Below are 20928 nucleotides of genomic sequence, written 5' to 3'. Positions count from 1 at the left end.
GTAGGAATCTAGCTCAGCTGTCTTATTTCGGAGTTCTAAAGAGAAACAAGAATGGAAGATCTTTTGTCCTTCTCTGTTATCCACATTCACTCTATCTTGCTTCAGGGTTGTAATTTTGATTACAGGGATACTTCTTGATGAGGACACTGCTGTTCAGCTACTTTCCATTGATCTTATTGATAAATTATTTTTTTATTTTTATGATTTCTCTAAAAGAAAACTACATAAATAAGTTAATGGTCTGTGTTGTCTCAGGGTTGAAGTTTTTTCCTTTGCAGTAAGAAGGTGATTAGAGAGAGCATTAGTGCGTCTAATAAAGTGGGAGTATACTCGGTAGTCTCCGGGGATCCTGCAAGAGGCACTGTGTATGGCCTATACCTGCTTTTGGTGCCTACCAGGTCATGTGTAGACAGTGGAGTAAATCTGCTTGATTAAATTGCTTAGCAAGATGGAACATATTGATATTTTGCAGGATTCTATAGTAAGAGACTACACTAAACCACGCTTATAACAAAGTAATAAAACTCTTAGCAAGATAGGAGGATCGCAGGGCACTGTCACTTTTCTTTATGGCAGTCATTTGGAATACAGAAGAGGTAGGGGAGATGTGCTGGAGAATTATTTTGCATATCACGAAAATATAACCTCTCTGATAGCAGGAATTTTGTCTGTTTTGCTCACTGATGTATCCCTGGTGCCTAGAAGAGTGCCTTGCACTTAATAATCCCTCAATAGATATATTTTAAATGAATGAATGAACATCAAGGAGATCACCTTTCCCTTTCCTCTGCTGCCTGTCTTCCATGGCAAAAAAATAGTCCCCTATGTTACTGCAGTTGGCTAGTTAACTTCTGATTTTAGTGGGATCTTCTTATTAACTGGTTACAGAGATGAGCTTAGCAACTGTGTGTTTCAAAACCCTGCCACTTGTTATTCTTTTTGTAAATCTTAAGATTCTCAAATCTGTCTTGTACATGTATAAGTCGTAATTTTTAATAACCAAATAAGATTTATATGGGTTAGAACTTTATTTAGTGATATTTAAAAAGTATGTAAAAACCCTCAGTGAAGCATTTGGAAGCTGCCAAGAATAAGAAGGAAGGTAGAAAATAGAATCTACTCCAGAAAACTGGATGGTGACTAAATATTAGACCCTACATAAAATATTTTGAACTCGTACTTAATAGTTTTACTGTATACAAAACATATATAGGTGAAGAAATATTAACCCACTTGCATTTCTAGTATGATAAACTAACCTCTGTATTTGGGAGTAACTTCTTTTTATAGTTAATATATATCAACAGTGACTCTCATTGACTATGCTGCAGTTTTTTAAAAATTTTTTTGTGAGCAGGATTAGCCCTGAGCTAATATCTGTTGCCAATCCTCCTCTTTTTGCTGAGGAAGATTGGCCCTGAGCTAACATCTGTGCCCATCTTCCTCTACTTTATATGTGGGACGCCTGCCACAGCATGGCTTGATAAGCAGTGCATAGGTCCGCACCCGGGATCCAAACCTGCAAAACCTGGGCTGCTGAAGCGGAGCACATGAACTTAACCACTACACCACCAGGCCAGCCCCATCCAATTTTTTTTTTAATAGCCTTTGTATTTTGGAATAATTTTAGATTTACAGAAAAGTTTTAGAGATAATACAGGAAGTTCCTGTGTACACTTCTCCCAGTTTCCCCTAATGTTAACATCTTATATAACCGGAATATATTTGTCAAAACTGCTAACTAAACTCGTCAGACCTTATTTGGATTTCACCAGGTTTTCCACTGTGTCCTTTTACTGTTCCAGAATCCAATCTGGGTACCACATCGAGCCTCTCTGGTTCAGTTCGGCTTATTCAAGGACTGTGTGTGTGAAGAACCACATGTAATCTCTTCTTTATTCTGCCTTTCCAACAGTGTTCTCTGATTTTAAGGACTTGATTGGCCAGATTTTAATGGAAGTGCTAATGATGTCCGCTCAGACCAGAGATGAAAACCCATTTGCCAGTCTGACAGCCACATCACAGCCAATTGCAGCGGCAGCTCGGTCACCAGACAGAAATCTCATGCTAAATACTGGCTCCAATCCAGGAACAAGCCCCATGTTCTGCAGTTTGGGTTCCTTCAGTGCCAGCTCTTTGTCTAGGTCAGTCTGGTTCTTTTTGCACATCTAATTGGTAGTAAATAGCCATGAAGTATGTAAGAGAAGGGAATGTTCATTCCCGAGCTTGTGTCATGCATTATGGCATGTATCATATTTGGGGGATGGATTTAGTCATTGCAGGAGGTATTGTCTTTTCCAGATTGGTCTCTTTGGCTTTCCACAGTTAGGCTATTGGTAAATTAAGTTTTAGAAACAAATGGCTGAACATAGTACATTATTCTTTGAAAAGAGGGTTTTATCATATTTTAAATGTAGCCTCTAGATTCAGTACAGCAATTAGATTATAATTATTTAGATGAGTATTTAAAAGATTTGTATACTTGAATACTTAGCAATATAAAGTATAATGATACAATTCTTTAAAAGCTTGATAGTTTCCATTTTAGTTATTTATCTCAAGTTTTTCTTCAATTTTCTCTTCTCTCCTCCCTTTCTCCACTAATTTAGCCTCTATGAAAGTAGTCCAGCTCCCAATACGAGTTTCTGGAGCTCTTTGCCAATGATGAGTCCATCTTTTGCCTCACCTTCCCGTGCAGCCAGCCAGATGGCTGTGGCTTCCATTTCCCTCAGTCCTCACAGTGCAGCCGGGACTGCTGCAGGAAGCCAGCCCTCATCTCCGCGCTATCGCCCCTACACTGTCACTCACCCCTGGGGGTCTTCAACTTCTCCTACCCCACGTTCCTCAGGCACCTCCATTCTGTCTAGCTCACTAAGCCTCCCTGCCCTCACTAGTAGCCCTCAAGCAGTGCCTGCCAGCTCTTCCAGACAGAGACCCACCAGCTTGGGGCCGCCTTTACTGTCCGCCTCACCCAGTGCCGTGAGCAGACGTCCCTCCTCCCTAAGGATTTCTCCTAGGTATTTATTCAGCAGGAGAGTTGGGTGTGTGTTTGCAGTGCAGGGAAAGGAGATTAACACGTTTTGGAAGAATTGTTGCGTGACACTGACCTCAGTTACATGTGTTTTTTCTGGTTTGGGTTATTAACCCTTGTGTCTAACTAGTATAGTAGGCTTGCACCCTAGTCCATGCTTCTGCCAGCTTTGATAACATCAGAAAGTATGGGTTGCTCTGTTGTGAGTCCCTTTCTTCCCTTCTTTCCCCTCACTCTTCCTTCTTCTTGTACAAAAAAAGTAACTTAGTTTTTTGAAATCGAGTTCACATGTCATTCTTCATTACAAATGAATTTCAGAGACTGTGGGCAGTTCATATTTGAGAGTTGGGGCTCACAGGACCACTTTTCAACTTTTTGTACTGTTGCCAGTCACAGTTGAAATACAGTCAGAGCAAGGGGTTGTGGAAGCAAATCTGGGCCTCGTGTCCATTACTTTCAGTCACTGAGGCTAGGCCAGTGTTTGTGCCTTGACACTTTGATTTCCACCTCTTAGAAAGAAGCGGTATCAGAATTCCATCAATCTAGTGCCCTCCCTCTCAAATGTACCTATGCATTTCTGTAATGTAGGTGTATTATTTTGCTGCATGTCAGTAGACAAAACTTTTAGCATAAGATTTAATTAAAAAGGGACAGCAGTTGCAAAAGCTTTCCCCTCCTTGTTTTTCCTTTGTTCCCTGATACCTTTTTTGCTTTTGTTGTGGTAGTATGTACGACAATCCTTTCTCCCTCCTCTTCCTGGCACTTTCTGGGGACAGTAGTGACGAAGATAAAGAAGATGATGATGATGGTGATGATGAAGGTGGTGGTGGTGGTGATGAGTTTTCTTGTGTCCAGTTTGGGTCCAGGTATCAGAGGAGTGGAGTCTTACCCCTGCATGTGCACAGGTGCTTAGGAACTAACTTTTATAAGCTCTAATTAGAGGTGTGCTTTGAATCCAAGCAGGATAGGGTCAGGTGACGTGACCTGGAGAGTCAAGATGTGAGAAACTTGCATGTACTGAAATGTTAGGACCTTCTCATGGGGTAAAGTGGCACATAGGAAAATTTTCATAGTTGTTGCCTGGTAAGTTTTGGGGAAAACTTATGTATAGTCATTTGTCAGAAACATGAACAGATTAAAGATCAGTCATCAAGTTCACTCACCCTTAGATCTAAAATGAGGAACCCTCCATTCATCTTTTGCGAGAGTGGTCTTGTGAGCTACCAGATGTGAGCAACACGTACCCTGTGAGGCATGTTTTCTTATTTACAGTTGCATGGATTGCTGCTATTTAGGGGCTGGGGCGTGTGTGTGCGCACTCGCGCGCACGTGTGTGTGAATGTGTCGCCCCAGCACAGTCTGGGCAGTCCATTGAAGAGCATATGGGATCATACTATCTGATGTAACTGTGATTCTGCTTTCACTTCTGAACTTAAATTTTGCTGATCACCCGCTTGGCTTCGGTGAAGCTAGACCCTGTTTGTTTAGATGGCCTTTGGAATGGCAGCAGAGGCTAAAACATAGTTCATGTTCACCCCAAAAACCAAGAGAAAAAGACTACTTGGGTTTTCTAGGTGACTTTGAGCAAGAAAATATAATAGCACCTTCCTTCTGACCTTCTGACTCATTGTCTTACAATTTTGCTCTTAAATTGAAGTTTCCTCTGGACTGGGTTGGTATGTGTGTCCAGCACTGTTCAAAAATAACTCCATGCTATAAATAGACGGCAGTAGGAGGTAGGTACACTTCATTAAATTTGACCGTGTTCTTAAGAATCATTAGAGAGTATATAAAGAGAGTGAGGAATGTTGGTGCAAGGTTGAATATTGATTCACGAAGGTTGATATTTGTATTAGGTTTAACGTTTTATCACTGTTTTTCGAGTAAATTTCCCAAAGGTAGAAGTGTCTTTTTCATGCAGATAAAATCCTATTGCAGATTATAGTACTGCATCAGGCATCCTTGTTGGGCATCAATTTCTATACATGATAAAAGTGCTTTGTTATCTGTTTACTGTGAATTATTATGGGAGAAATGCTCTCTCTCTCTGGCCTATTTAATTCCAACTTTCTCTAAAAAAATATCAGATCGTGTGCTGCTTTTACTAACATCTCTCTTTCTTTACTTCTAACATCCCAATCTTGTCTCAGGTCTAGATTCTATCTTACAAGGAGAAATAAAACTTACGGATTGTGTAATGATACCTGCAAATACTTATTGAGCATCATGTGCCAGATACTATGTCAGCAGTCTGCGTACATTATCCCTTTAATCCTCACAGCAGTGCTTCTGGTTACCATGAGGAAACTGGGGTATAGGGAAGTTTGTCCATAACTAGTCCGTGGCAGAGCCCGAGTCCAGACCTCACGTGCTTCACCACCACACTGTGCTGTCCCTGGCTTTTCCATTTATGCCCAACAGGACTTGTGGTGTTCTTGTTCCTTACTAGTTATTTTTCTGCCGAATCTTTATGCATCTACTCTGTTCCTTGGCAAGGAAAATGCCAGCATTTTACTCCTTAATTACAAAATTCCATTCCAGTCAGTTGGCAGGTCCTTTACTGGCTGTTAAAGTGAAATCTGATCTTTCCAGATTTTGGCAACTTATAGATTCTGAATAGATACCAAAAAGAATGTAAAAGGATGGGTAAAAATACATAACTGATTAAACAAATAGAGAGGAACTTGAGAATGCATGTAGGGTCAGAACCAAGAAGAGGTGGCAAAAACCTTATTAATTTGAGCGATCAGCAAATACTTTTTCCCCCCATCTTTTTTTTTTTTTTTTTTTTTTTTTTAAAGATTTTATTTATTTATTTTTCCCCCCAAAGCCCCAGTAGATAGTTGTGTGTCATAGCTGCACATCCTTCCAGTTGCTGTGTGTGGGACGCGGCCTCAGCATGGCCAGAGAAGCAGCGTGTCGGTGCGAGCCCGGGATCCGAACCCGGGTCGCCAGCAGTGGAGCACGCTCACTTAACCACCAAGCCACGGGGCCGGCCCTCCCCCCATCTTTTTAATTGATCTTCTCAGAATTTTATTTACTTTGAAGTAAGTTTTTACTCTCACTTCTTTTAACACTCACTTCTTGCCTGGTAAGATTAATGTCATAGAAGAAGGAATCAGCACGGGTCGTATCTGTCTCCCCTCTGCTTGCTCAGTGGAGTTGATGTATTGCTCATCTTTTTGGAGGGAGTTGGAACATACCTTCATATGTTAACTGTTTATAGTGGTGATGAGAAGATTTAATTTAAGAAAGGTAAAACATTCCTTCTATGATGTTCTGCAGTCCTTTGTGAAAAGAGCTGTATGAATTATAAGGAACTACTTGCAGGAGTGGAAATAAGTGAAGTCAGAGAATTCTCTTGTGATCAAGATGACAGAGGAGTTACTCTGAGAAAAAGTGTTCTAATTGTTTCCTAGGAAGGTTGATGACTAGAAGGAAATTTGTATTTTGGGTTTTTTTACTGCTTAGATATTTCAGTGAAGGAGGTCAGATCTTGAAACTCATGAGCCTATGTGAATAAAGGAAAAATTAGCAAATAGTGAAAAACATTGACATTTGCCCTCTTATTTCTGCAGTTGTCTCTACTTGGATATGAAACATGAAAATAGTCTAAAAGAAACCTTTTCCATCCTGTCTATCCTCAAAACCCTCCAGTGATTTCCCTTCTCACACAGAGTAAAACCCAAAGCTTCTCACCTCAGCCTGTAAGACCCTGCATCTCACATACATGCACACGCACACGCTCCTCCTCTGCTTGCCTACATCCTCTCGCTCACACACTGGATCTTGTTCTTGAACTCACTCCACATGTTCCCTTCTGCCTTAGGCCTTTGCACTTGCTTCTTCCCTTCGGACCTCTGTCCCCCAGATAGCCTTATGGCCCCCTCCCTGACTCCCTCAAGCCTGTGTGTAAAGGCCATCTTATGAGAGGGTGTTCCCTGACCCCGTTGTATTAAACATAGTGTTAAACACACACACACTTTCTGCTGCTCTCTCTCACTGATGCTCAGCTTTTATTTTTCTTCATAGCACTTGTATATTAATTTCTTTTTGACCGTTTCCCTTCTGGATTGTAGTTAGCATATGAACAAGGTCTTGATCTGTTTGATTCAGTGTGCTACCCCCAGGACCCACAACAGTGCCTGGAATACAGAAGGCACGCTTTGAACATTTGTTCAACGAGTTCACGTTGCTTAAGCCTGCACAACTCTGACTTGTCCTTGCACTGAGAAAATACAAAATTCTGTAGTGTGCATTCAAAAAAATGAGTAAATAAGAGGGTTATTATTCCTGTTATAGAAAACAAAAGAAGTTGCAATGTGGACCGGCCCGGTGGCGCAGCGGTTAAGTTCGAGCCTTCTGCTTTGGCGGCCCAGGGTTCATGGGTTTGGATCCTGGGCGAGGACCTACTCACCGCTCATTAAGCCGTGCTGAGGCAGTGTCCCACATAGAAGAACTAGAAGGACCCACGACTAGGATATACAACTGTGTACTGGGGCTTTAGGGAGCAAAAAAAAAATTTTTTTTTTAAATTATGAAAAAAAAAAGCTGCAATGGAATCCTTTCAAGAAACAAGTTTTCTTGGTGCATTTAAAATGGGGTTCAATTCTCACAGATTCGATGCATGTGTAAATCCCCAGGAGTATTCTCATTGTGTTTTCAGAAGGATTCAGCTATCTTTCTATTATCTGAAGTAATTATATTATTAAATTGGACTGTCGATGCAGTTATCAGAAAATAATTCACATATTCTCCCAGGAGGAGGTATAATGTTTTAGATACTCTCAGGATTTACATATGACATCTTTCCAGTGTCATCTTCCATATGTCATAGTTGTAAAAGCATCATGAATTTTGTAACAACGTTTTTAGGAGAAAATGAAATATTTTAAAACATTTTAAAATGTTTATTGATAGCATAAATTTATGCATATAAACTATATACCACTCTCTCCTTCAATATCTCATTCAAAATTTGAGTCTAACTCTTTCACTTTGAATCTAAGGATCCTTGTAAACCAGTTTGACCATTGACACTTATGCATAGCATTGGTGAGACCGGCCCCTTTCCATACTTTTTTTTTTTTTTTTTTTTTTTGGTGAGGAGATCAGCCCTGTGCTAACATCTGCCAATCCTCCCCCCGACCCTTTTTTTTTTTCCTGAGGAAGACTGGCCCTGGGCTAACATCCGTGCCCATCTTCCTCCACTTTATATGGGACGCTGCGACAGCATGGCTTGCCAAGCGGTGCGTCGGTGCGTGCCCGGGATCCAAACTGGCGAATCGCAGGCCGCCGCAGCGGAGCACGCACACTTAACCGCTTGTGCCACCGGGCCGGCCCCTCCTTTCCATACTTTTGATCATGATCTGCTTCAGCACCTTAGAATTGATCTTATAATTTTGAAATATATTGATGAGTGCTGGAGTTTATTCTAACATTCCTATTTGGTTAAACCTTTGTTTCATTTTTTCCTCCTTCTTCTCTTGAAAGTTAATTGGAAATGTTGTTTGGTTCCTGAGAGATGATCACCAAAATACACCCACCTCTTTTAGCTTTGAAAATTCTCTATTATATTCTGAGTGTCATTGTTTGCATTGCCTGGCACAAGACAAGTAGTCTTCTACATACATTGTCATTTTTCATGTCTTAGTGAAATACTTGTGAAGATACTTCAGTTGACTTTGAGAAGATACTTCAATTGACTTTGAGACAGTCAACTTTAAGTTAAAATTAAATGGAATCTGTTGATTAAGAATGGAACCTAATTTCAGCGCATGAGCAGATACCGTATAAGCATGCTGCCTTCACACAAATGTTCCCGTGCTGGCAGTGGGTACCACATCCAGCTGACTCCTTGCAACTGGCAAGGACCTGTCGATATCAAATATAAGATGCTTTTCATCTCAGAAATATAAAAATGTGAGAAATATAGGCCTTATTATCAAAGAAATGTATAGTTTAAAATTTTTTCATTTTCATGAGGAAGATCTGTTTTCATTGTCATCTGCGAAAGCTGCTCAATGGAAAATTAACCTTAATTGTGTGTAGGGATGAGCCTGTATTAGCGAAGTTCATCTCTGGGAAGTGCAGTGCATAGAGTCACTGAGTCACTAACGTCAGATGGAAGAGGGAGGAACAGCAGAGAGCTTGAAACGAATGTTGCTGCAGGTAAAGACAGGTGTCTTTTCCCCTTTCTACTTTTGAGGATTCACTGCACTTCTTATATTTGTGTGTGGGTTTTTCTGTTTTGTTCTTGTGTTTTGGTATTTTTCCTGTGCTTTATTATAGGTCTCATCTTTCTGTTGTCAGGCCACTTAACAGGCACCAGATCTTGCCGTTAATTAATGAAGTGTGCCTCAAAGTTAACTGAGAAGAAGACACAAGAATTAATTGTTTTTGGTTTTTAGAGGGTTCCCGTGCTGGCCTGCCCATCTTTGTCATGGCTCTGGCGGGGCAGTTTGTGAGTGGCTCCGTTAGCTGCCCAGTCAGGAGGGCGTGGCTGCCTTGTGTCTTTGACTGCCTCGCAGCCTCTTCGCCTCCATTCCCTTCTGTCAGTAAGTTTTAGGAGTTTAAATTTACTGGACTCTGGCCTGAAAGCCTTGGATTTAAAACTGGCATTGTTTTCATCTTTTGTTATTGAAATACTCTGCTATCATACTTTCATTTTAGGGTCAATTATGTGTATTTTTCTAAAATTCTAAAGTCAGTTATATATATATTCCAAAATTAGTTATGTATATCTATGCATCTGTCTGCATAACATATTGTTAATGTCTTAATCTCTCTTGGTCCGTTTAGTTTCTAGCCTTTAATTGTCTGCCCCAGGGTGAAGTAGGAATGGGTCTCAAGTTCCTGATATTCTTCCCATCTTTGATCATCTTTCATTATGTTTTTTATTTGCTCTTCATTTCAAAGCTTCTTCCTATGCCATGATTAATCTCTTTGTATCTTCTGTGCATATCAAATCGATTGTGAGTTAAACATCAGATTTAGGATGTGACCTGTTGATGGTAGATCTAAACTTTGTTTAATTTCCTCACACCTAACCCTTGTGATAATGTTTGGCTTAGGTCTCAGAGACTAGTTATTACTGATAATAACAATGCCTCACCTTCTATCCTGCTTATTTTTGATAAAGCACTTCCACATGATTTCATCTGATCCTCACTGCTGGTGAGATGAGGTTCTAGATTCAGTGTAACAAGCAGTAGGATTGGGAAGAGAACCTAAGTTTGGATACTCCTCGTGCGAGATTTTTGTTTTGTTTTGTTTTTACTGTACTACTTTGCCTTTTTCACTGAAAGTTTTGGAAAATTTTGTGTTGATAACAAATATTTTCACATGTTCTTCTAACTGGACGGTTTTCCTAACTAAGCTCTGGTTCTGTTGCCAAATGCTAGATGAAAGCTTTTGAGATCTGTGCTCGAGTCATGAGGAGGAGGGCTATTTTGTTAGTGCCTTATTCACCCCTAAAGAGTTGGATTACAGTGATAGCATGGTGTGGCTTTCACCTACAAGTCTGCCTCAGGGAACCTGGCCAGTTTGGTTCAAGTACGTGTGGTATCCTTTCAAATGCCCAGCACTCGGTAGCAGTCCTTAGTCCTCCTGGTTTTGTAAGTTGCCATTCCCAGTAAGATAAGATGTTGGGTTTCTGGTCAGACTCTCTTCTTAGGTAAATAAAATGTTTACTAAAAATTACTCTTGTTGGACTTGGAGCAGGGGAAACAAGCAGTCAGTTCCAGCCTTGGCTGCATGGGTGTCTGTGCTTTGTTGTGGGTGCAGGGATCTAACAGGCTTTCTGCTGCGGGAATGCAAACTCTATCTAAAGCAATTCATGGAGAAGAGATAAAAATCATCAATTTTCCTTTCTCTTCTCCAAAGTTTGGGAGCCTCTGGTGGGGCAAGTACCTGGGATTCCTACAGTGACCATTTCACCATTGAGACCTGCAAGGAGACAGATATGCTGAACTACCTCATCGAGTGTTTTGACCGAGTTGGAATAGAGGAAAAAAAAGCACCAAAGGTAATACGAAATAGATTCATTTTAAAAACCTAGTTATTTGTTTGATAAAGAATCTTTTTACCCCCAAGGAGCATTCATTCATTTCTTCAATCAGTAAAGTGGTCACTGAGCATCTACCATTACCAGGCACTGTACTAGGAGCTTGGTGTGTATCAATGAACAAAACCGACGGCAGTCCCTGCCCTCGTGGAACTCACACCATAGTGGATGGAAGAAGTGACAGGGCCAAGTGCCATTGCCACCAGCAACTTACATGGCCCTGATGATTTCTGATAATCTGTTGTAATCATTATAGTAATAACTAGCGTTCACGGAGTGCCTGTAGACTGCCAGACACTGTGCTAGGTCTGCATTAGCTCAAGTCTCACAGCTGTCCAGTTAGTCCAGTGTAATCCAGCATAAGATAGGTGTTTTTTCCGTTGTATGAATAAGCAGATGCACCTCAGAGAGATTAAGTAATTGTCCAGAATCACATAAATAGTAAGTTGCAAAGCTGGGTTTAAACTCAGTAAACTACACTTTTTCTTGACTATTTATTGCCGACTGACTTCATCGTTTTCTCATTTTATTCTTATTTCACTTTCTAGTTCTAGTTTTCCATTAGAAACTAATCTGGTTGTCCACCTGTTGGTTTCACATTTGTGAAGGGCCTCTTTGGGTTTGTTGCGCTTAACCTTAGCAAAAGCAAAGAATGGGCACATCTCCGAGATCCTGAGTGGTCACCTCAAGCTTACACTTCTTTCTTCTCTAACGTAGATTTCAGCAGAGGCAGTGTACTTGGATGGTACAGTGACTCTAGTTTCTTCATTATGAATAAAGGAAGAGAAAAGCATGCCATTTTCTGGAAATGGATCTCTTCTGACTCTTGTCAGTTTTCAACAGTATGGGGTCAGTTTGTCTGTCTTTGTAGTCCTAACCTCCAGCTTTCTTTTCAGATGTGCAGCCAGCCAGCAGTCAGCCAGCTTCTGAGCAACATCCGCTCACAGTGCATATCCCACACTGCATTAGTACTACAAGGTTCTCTCACACAACCAAGGTATGAAAAACCATTTGTGCTTGATGTTAGCAGGGAGAGGATCCTATCCATCAGTGGACATCAGGCTGCCCAGCCATGTTGGACCACCTTGGATAACGCACTTCCTCACCTGTGAAATGAAAGTGGTTGACTGGATGACCTCTGAGGTTGCTTTCCTTCTCTAAAGTACTATGAAAATAAAACACTTTCTATGCACCTTATTGAGATTGACGATTGTTGAAAAATGTCAGCATCAAGGCAGGAAATTAGTAATTTAGTTTAAAAGCCACTGCTTGAAATCAGTGGAGGTTTTTGATAAAATGTGCAGATCATCACTTTCCATGTATCACACAATCAATTTCTGCTATTAAGTAATAAAGTGTGGTGGAATAGGTAATTTGGGAATCACCCAAAGTACTACATTATTAATTATTTCTGAGAGTCCCATAAAGGTTTCAAGTTTAATAAAAGACCATTTGTATATTTCATTTCTTTTATGAAAAATATCTAAAGGAAAAGTGATGCAAAAATATGTAAAGGAAAAATGACAAAGTTACAACATTTATTCATTCTGGACGTTCTTACACATTATTTTCTGTACCGTAGCCATATATTTTTAAAACTTGTCAAAGGGAAGGAAAATGATATACATGTACTAAAACTTAAAAAATGTTCTATGGTTAAAATTAATAAGATTTTTAAAAAGTCTTTAGCCAGTGCTAATCTTTTTTTTAATTGAATGAGGCATAAACAAGTAAAAGAGACATGTAATGCTTCATTTTTTTTTTTTTTGATGTTTTAATAGTTTTTAACATTGTGAAATTTTGGGTTGTACATTTTTGTTTGTCCATCACCATATATATGACTCCCTTCACCCCTTGTGCCCACCCCCCACCCCCATGGCCCCTGGTAACCACAATACAGTTTTCTCTGTCCATGTGTTTGTTTATATTCCACATATGAGTGAGATCATATGGTGTTTGTCTTTCTCCTTCTGGCTTACTTCACTTAACATAATACCCTCCAGGCCCATCCACGTTGTTGCAAATGGGACGATTTTGTCTTTTTTTTATGGCTGAGTAGTATTCCATTGTATATATATACCACATTTTCTTGATCCAATCGTCAGTCGAGGGACACTTAGGTTGCTTCCACTTCTTGGCTATGGTGAATAATGCTGCAATGAACATAGGGGTGCATAAGCCTCTTTGGATTGTTGATTTCAGGTGCGTTGGATAGATTCCCAGTAGTGGGATGGCTGGATCATAGGGCATCTCTATTTTTAAGTCTTTGAGGAATCTCCGTACCGTTTTCCATAGAGGCTGCACCAGTTTGCATTCCCACCAGCTGTGTATGAGGGTTCCTGTTTCTCCACATCCTCTCCAACATTTGTTGTTTCTTGTCTTGGTGATTATAGCCATTCTAACGGGCGTGAAGTGATATCTTAGTGTTGTTTTGATTTGCATTTCCCTGGTGATTAGTGATGTTGAACATCTTTTCATGTGCCTATTGTCCATCTGTATATCTTCTTTGGAGAAGTGTCTGTTCATTTCCTCTGCCCATTTTTTGATCGGGTTGTTTTTTTGTTGTTGTTCAGTTGTGTGAGTTCTTTATATATTATGGAGATCAACCCCTTGTCAGATGTATGTTTTGCAGATATTGTCTCCCAGCTGGTGGGTTGTCTGTTCATCTTGATTCTGGTTTCGTTTGTCTTATAGAAGCTCTTTAATCTGATAAAGTCCCACTTGTTTATTTTTTCTTTAGTTTCCCTAGTCCGGGTAGGCATGTCATCCAAAAAGATTCCTTTATGACCAATGTCAAATAGTGTGTTGCCTATATTTTCTTCTATGAGTTTTATAGTTTCAGGTCTCACCTTTAAGTCTTTGATCCATTTGGAGTTAATTTTTGTGAATGGCGATAGCAGATGATCCACTTTCATTCTTTTGCATGTGGCTGTCCAGTTTTCCCAACACCATTTACTGAAGAGACTTTCCTTTCTCCATTGTATGTTCTTAGCTCCTTTGTCGAAAATTAGCTGACCGTATATGTGGGGTTTTATCTCTGGGCTTTCAATTCTGTTCCATTGATCTGTGTGTCTGTTTTTGTACCAGTACCATACTATTGTTTTGTAGTATGTTTTGAAGTCAGGGATTGTGATGCCTCCTGCTTTGTTCTTTTTTCTTAGGATTGCTTTAATGCTTCATTTTTTTTAAATGCTTTATTCTTAAAGGTCTTTATGTAGAAAAAGATGGATTCTTTGAAACTTTCTATAGTCTTTCATTAAAAAAGCCAAAAAGTGATTATTAACAATAAGAAGGGTGATCTTTTCCTAAAACTATTGTGTAGAATATTTGGGAGATTTAAAGTATAACTTTTGACTGGACAGTTGCTGCTGACGTGACATTCCGTATGTTCTGTTGTTACGCAGTAATGAGTTGATTCATCGCAGTCCTTGACTTTCATGAGTTCACAGGTCCATGCAGCAGCCGTCCTTCCTGGTGCCGTATATGCTGTGTAGGAATCTCCCATACGGCTTCATTCAAGAACTGGTGAGAACCACGCACCAGGATGAAGAAGTGTTCAAGCAGGTAACGTTTTGTGAGTTGGTTCCCAAAACTTTTAGCCTAAGAGTTTCTATACCAAGGCTGATTTCTGAATTCACTATATATGGAAAACTTCTGTTCCTGAATTTGAACATGCATGTATTATTTGCTCGGAGAGACCTGAGATTCCTTTCTTGAGGAAATCAGATTGACAGCTGCATTGTTCACATCATGTGTCCATTTTACCTGATTAGTCAAGCATTGAGTATTTTAAACAGCGTCTGTGCTCCGTGCTTTGGGAGCTAAGAAGAAATATAAGGCCCTGTCCCTGATTTCAAGAAGCTTTTAACACAAGAATACCAAGAGATAGCGTAAGGCAGGATGTGCATTTGCCAGCTGAGTAGTGTTGAAAATTAGTTCTCTGAGTTTAAGAAAGGAGATTAATAAACTAACGACCAAACTAGCTCAGTTGCAGTCTGCATGCTGCATAGAATCTTTGTCTTCTCACCACTAAACTGGGAATGATGTCTCAAATCTTATGAATACTTCATCCATTCCGCATTCATACATTTTTGATATCTCACTGTGTAAAGTCAAGTGAAAATGCAGATAGGTAATACTTAATAGTAGTAAAGCTGTTTACTTAGTCTTGAAGGTTTCTTCCAAGGTGAAACTTTGGCTTTACATTTTGATTGCTATTTTATGGCCTGTGTTGTAAAGTAAGGATTTTGCCACAGCAGCTTTCACACAAGCTGTTTCTCTTGATGAATGGATTTTTATAACATTTTCTTACAATTTCTTGTGTAATCATTTCTTTTTTTATGACTAGAAAGAATAACAAAGGCAATAGCTATAATTGATATGATTCCTTTTAATCTGTTTTTATACTCAGTGTTATTCGTCACTATTAATTTCAAGGCCTTTGAATTCTCAGGATTGTTTTCAAAATATTAGTAAAAGAATAATTCAGGAATAAAAACCCCAGTTAGTGTTGTGTACTCTGTATCTGGAATTCATTAACTGCTTATCTTAGATGATGGTCTTGTTGACTTCTAGGAATATTTAAGGTGGCATAGTGAGCTTTTCTTCTCTTGAAAGATAAGTGAGGTCTGATGAAAATAAATAACTGTCTTGAAAGGTTTAAGTGATATATGTGTAATGTGCATTAATTAGAATACTTCTCCTATTCAAAAAGTCATCACTTGAGGAACCCAGAGTAGCTTTAACTGTATAGAATCAGCGCCGTGAACAGCTGAAAGGGATATGTTATGCCTATTTTATTCATAAAGAAACTTACACAGAGGTTTTGAAATGACCTCTTTGTTTTTTTAAATTGTGATGAAATTCACATAACATAAAATTAACCATTTTAAAGTGTACAATTCAGTGGCATTTAGTACATTCACAGTGTTGTACAACCAGTGCAGACCTGTTTATTTTTAATCACAGAATTCTGATGCTTTTTCTGCCACTCAGTCTTGAATGCTGCTTGTCTTTTCTTGTTTATTACCATGTGTTTTTTCTGGAGAGAAGTGATGAGTAAAGTGGAGTTGCTGAACTGGAAAACAGCATTTTACCTTTTTGTCTTAAGAGTGTGGCCAATTTGAATTATTAAATCTTTTGTCTGAAATTTCAGTCTTTTGATGTTTGAGGTATTCACAGATAAATAAATGGAAATAAATAGCATCTAGAATTTAGGATTAGAGATGAATAGTTGTAGCATTTTTTATCAGTGCTGGGAGGTATTTATTTGAAAATAAGAGAATTATTTAAAATATGTAAGTCACACAAATAGTATAATGTTTGGCTATTTGAAAAATATGCCTAGTAATATTTTGTCTGTTTATTATAAATTAAACCCTACTTGCAAAAGAAAATAACTCTACTAGTCTCTACTAGTTAAAGATGTTTTATTTTATAACATTCCTGAAAAAAATGCTTAGAGATTTTTCTAGATGACCAATTCTGAAATTTATTTTTGGTGATTCTAGAACTTCTGTTTGTTTTTTTCTTGATTGCAATTTGGGCTTTTCTCACCCCACACCTAAGCATTACCTCTGCCTTTTTAGCTAGCTTATGAAAGCATATTACTTCTACCCTGACTGTTTGAGTTGCAAGAACTAGAGTGATCTCTTCCAGAGCTGTGTTGATATCTGAAGACACTCCAAGGCACTTTGTAATCCAGGGCACTTTTTTTTTTTTTTTTTTTTTTTTTTTTTTTGGTGAGGAAGATCAGCCCTGAGCTAACATCTGATGCCAATCCTCCTGTTTTTGCTGAGGAAGACTGGCCCTTGGCTAACATCTGTGCCCATCTTCCTCTACTTTATGTGGGACGCCACCACAGCATGGCCTGACAAGCTGTGTGTCAGTGCACACCCGGAATCTGAACCTGCGAATCCTGGGCGAGGAAGTGGAGCGCGTGCGCTTAACCGCTACGCCGCCGGGCTGGCCCCGCAGGGCGCCTTTTTGTGTACTGTGCTCCCTAAATGACAAAGGTGGTCAATACAGTGGGATGAAATTAGTAGGAAAGGGAATTTTTGAGGTTTTCCAGTGGCTTTATAGAGCACTTCCTTTTTCAACTTGTTGACATTCAGATTTGTCAGCTGTTGTTTACAACATTTTCTACTTAATGTCGTTAGTCTTGAATCCCAACCAGCTCCCTAAATGTGTTGATCAGTGAATGCATTGTGAAACTGAAGATGAGCTGTGCTGAGCAAATTTTGCATAGTGTTCATGTGCCCTGGTATTCATGGTAAACTTGTAAAAGTAAATTTGAATGCCCTTAAGCTGTGATATCAGGTTATTGTGTTCATTCCACCATTTATGGAGGTAAGGCATTCTAATAAAGTTTTCTTTTTCAATTTCAACATTAACAAGCTATCTCTTTGCTCTACATAATTAATGTCGTAATAATAATATCCATTATTGGTCTGTTTTTCTTGTTCTCTTCAAAATAAACAGGGAAAAATGGGAAGAATTAGATGCAGGTGGGAGGGTGGCAACAAAGAATTTTTTAAAATATTGATAGTGGGGCCAGCCCCGTGGCTTAGCAGTTAAGTGCGCACACTCCACTACTGGCGGCCTGGGTTCGGATCCCGGGCGCACACTGACGCGCCGCTTGTCCGGCCATGCTGAGGTGGCGTCCCACATACAACAACTAGAAGGATGTGCAACTATGACATACAACTATCTACTGGGGCTTTGGTGAGAAAAGGGGAAAAAAAGGAGGAGGATTGGCGATAGATGTTAGCTCAGAGCCAGTCTTCCTCAGCAAAAAGAGGAGGATTGGCATGGATGTTAGCTCAGGGCTGATCTTCCTCGCAAAAAAAATATATATATATTGATAGAGTTGAGAAAATATTAGAACATTTAGTTAAGTTTCTTTACAGATTATAGGTGCTTGGTAATCAGAAACATACTCAGTGCTGAGATGTGCAGAATTTAGTTGATTCGAGCAAGGGCCCCTGGAGAGTCCTAAGCTGGCTCCAAAGTTGTGAGTTTCTGTTGAATCACTGGGGTTCCTGCCAGAGTTTTAGTGTTCCCCAAATCCTGTTACCTCTGGAGGATTCAGCTGCATTACGTTATGGGTTAGCCTTATCAAAAGACAAAGCAACACTCTGTGGCTAGATTCTAGACTCCTTTATATGCAAAACAGCTTTTCCTTGGAAGGAGTGAAAATGTCTGGACGTTCAGATTCAGTGCTTTATTTGACATGCCTCCCGTTCTAAAATTTTCCTCAACTTACACTTCTGATTTTGTTGTTTGTTTTGTTTTTTCCTTATAGATCTTTATCCCCATTTTACAAGGCCTGGCTCTTGCTGCCAAAGAGTGCTCCCTCGATAGTGACTACTTTAAATACCCCCTCATGGTAAAATTTTGTTCTTTTTCTCTAACTCATCCAATAGATGTTTTTCTTCCAGATTATTTTAACATACACTTTTCTTTCAGGTCCATGATCAACCTTGTTTTCAAATTTAAAACATGAGATCACTGTGTTGGCCATGCAGTGTTTGGTGTGCAGTGAGATGCATCAGTGAAGACAGTTAGCAGCCCGGTACACGTTCCACTCATTCGAGCTCTAGACAGGAGTCAGTGACGCAGTCATTAAAATGTACTTCACCTTACTGTATAACTTATGAAAATGAGAATTATTGGTGGTATCCTTCTGATTCTCCTAGCAATGAGTATACCATATTTGGGATGAAATTTTGTTATTTAAAAAAAACTATTACAAATGCAAATAAAAAGGCAGAGTTACACTAAGAAAAGTAATACAATTTTATCTTAATGTAGTGACTTTCTACAGAAAATCTCACAGTAATTCTCTTGTTCATCTTCCCAGTTTCCTGAGGCTGTACATACACTTCACTTCAAGCTTTACTTGGAAAACACAGATCTGCTTATGTCCTTAAGGCACTTAGAGCAGGCTTAAACTGTGGACAGAACTTTCAGCTAGCTTCTCATCGAGGGCCTTGAGTGTTGTGAAAACGTTGGAACCAGAAAGAAAATTAGAGGCTCTTTTCTTCTCTGTATTTGTTGCTTTGAAATTTCGGGAGAAAAATACTTTGAAGTATTACTGAATACTTTTCATTCTAGAAATACAAAGGAAAAATATCAAAACATGAAATTAGCTCTCTATAAATACAACCTTGTGTAAATTGAGGCCTTGGTTAAATTGATATTTTCTACTGTAGTTGTTGTTCCTTTTACTCATTCTACTGTCTTAATTCCATCTTGCCATTAATTCATTACTCACTGAGGACCTGTTCTGTGCCAGACGCTGGGGACAGGGCATAGGAGCTAATTAGACAAGGTACCTCGATGCAAGGTGCTCCTCATCTACTGCAAAAATCAAGACCATGAAGACACAGCCAGATAATGACACTGAGATCAGTGCCAACACAGAGATGTACACAAAGGGTGCCTTCATCTATTTTAAAAAATCAAAACTGAGCTAATAAAAGGCTAAGACAGTGCTGGGAAATTAGAAGGTGAAAGGTGAATTCTTTTAAAAATAAGTTTGAGTGGATTTCTGTCAGGGCTCTTCCCATTGCACTTGATACTCAGGTTCCTAATAACCTTCTGTTGATCCTTATGCGTTGTTCTGTCTGTGGCAGGTAAAAGGAAGTGGAATAATCTGGCTGTTTGAGTCCAGTAGTGAAATATTTTAGTGCACGTTAATCATTATTGTATTGTGTAAATATTCCTTCATGGAATTGTTGGTTTTTCTGTTGTGGTTTGAATTAGCTTAATGTTCCACTAAGGAGCTTTTAGTGTTAGATATCAACAAAATGTTCTTCTTGGTCAAAGGACAAAAGCCTCCATTATGATAGACAACAGTTTTATTTTGTGCCATTATTGGTGCTTGTAGAACAATAAGAGTGCAGTGTGAGAAAAGACAATAATGAGAGGCAGGAAGAAGAGCTAAAATCAGAAACAATTGTGATTATTCTCTAGGTCAGTGGATCTCAACTTTGCCATACCTTGCAATCACCTGGGGATCTTTAAAAAATACCGATGCCTGGCCTCCAGCCATTCTGATTTAAATTCGTCCGGGATGTGGTAAGGGTATGGCCTGACGTTGGGCTTTTCACAGGCTTCCCAGGTGATCCTAATGTGCAGCAAAGCTTAGGAGCCCCTGCACTAGGCAGTGAGAACTTGTCCTTCTCAGTGGTTCTCTGGGCCTCAGTGGCTTCTCAAAGATGTGTCAGTGCCTAAATGCATTGACCCGAAAGCTTCCGTCAGCTGCTTTAGCAACTTTTATAGCTATGTCCAAGTCACAGAGAAAATTACATTCGCTGTTAAAACAGTATTTGATTGGATTACCATGGCCGTGTTAAACTGTGTTTGTGTCCTTGAAAACCATTCTTCCTGATTCTCAACGTAAGAACGATTAGAGCTCCAAAGGAAAATGTTGGAGTTCTCAAAAATATCAGCGATCTTGAAACCAAGTGATAGTTTTTAAAATGTTCTGACTGTGATAGCTTATTAAATTGTAATTATTTATAGTCCTGTTTAGCACTGGTAAGACGACTCATCTGAAGTTTATGAAGCATATCGTTTTGACATGGAAAGATGTCAAGTGAAAAAATAATTTTTTGTAAAAATATACACATTTTTCTCTGTATATATGCACAAAAATATGTCTGGGAATATGTCACTAAACTATCAGTAGAAGTTATCTCTTAGGGTAAAGTTTATGAGTGATTTTTAGTGTCATTTTATATTTCTGTATTATCTGAAGATTTTATAATGTACACATGTTAGTTTATTCCTCAGATAATCAGTGAAGCTGTTAGTGTTTTGGAGGGAA

At 39.2% G+C, this 20928-nt stretch overlaps 1 protein-coding gene across 3 annotated transcripts in view; it reads left to right on the top strand.

The window, feature by feature from the left end:
• Positions 1 to 20928, top strand: part of UBE4B (ubiquitination factor E4B) — a 133978-nt gene that overhangs the window by 68646 nt on the left and 44404 nt on the right. Inside the window, exons 6-12 of one of the 3 annotated variants that reach the window (XM_004425560.3) lie at positions 1916 to 2144; positions 2610 to 3017; positions 3757 to 3897; positions 10916 to 11057; positions 11993 to 12093; positions 14546 to 14660; positions 18400 to 18483. In XM_004425560.3, the coding sequence (XP_004425617.1) occupies positions 1916 to 2144; positions 2610 to 3017; positions 3757 to 3897; positions 10916 to 11057; positions 11993 to 12093; positions 14546 to 14660; positions 18400 to 18483 (1220 nt within the window). The remainder of the gene's footprint in view (positions 1 to 1915; positions 2145 to 2609; positions 3018 to 3756; positions 3898 to 10915; positions 11058 to 11992; positions 12094 to 14545; positions 14661 to 18399; positions 18484 to 20928) is intronic. The other 2 variants (XM_004425562.3, XM_087446842.1) reach the window with 2 other exon arrangements.

This window comes from Ceratotherium simum, chromosome 22 (assembly GCF_057802395.1).
Source record: "Ceratotherium simum simum isolate JZ-2026a chromosome 22, ASM5780239v1, whole genome shotgun sequence".
In the NCBI taxonomy this organism is placed as follows: Eukaryota; Metazoa; Chordata; class Mammalia; order Perissodactyla; family Rhinocerotidae; genus Ceratotherium; species Ceratotherium simum.
The sequence above is the reverse complement of the archived record's forward strand: the minus strand, read 5'-3'. Positions and strand labels throughout refer to the sequence as shown.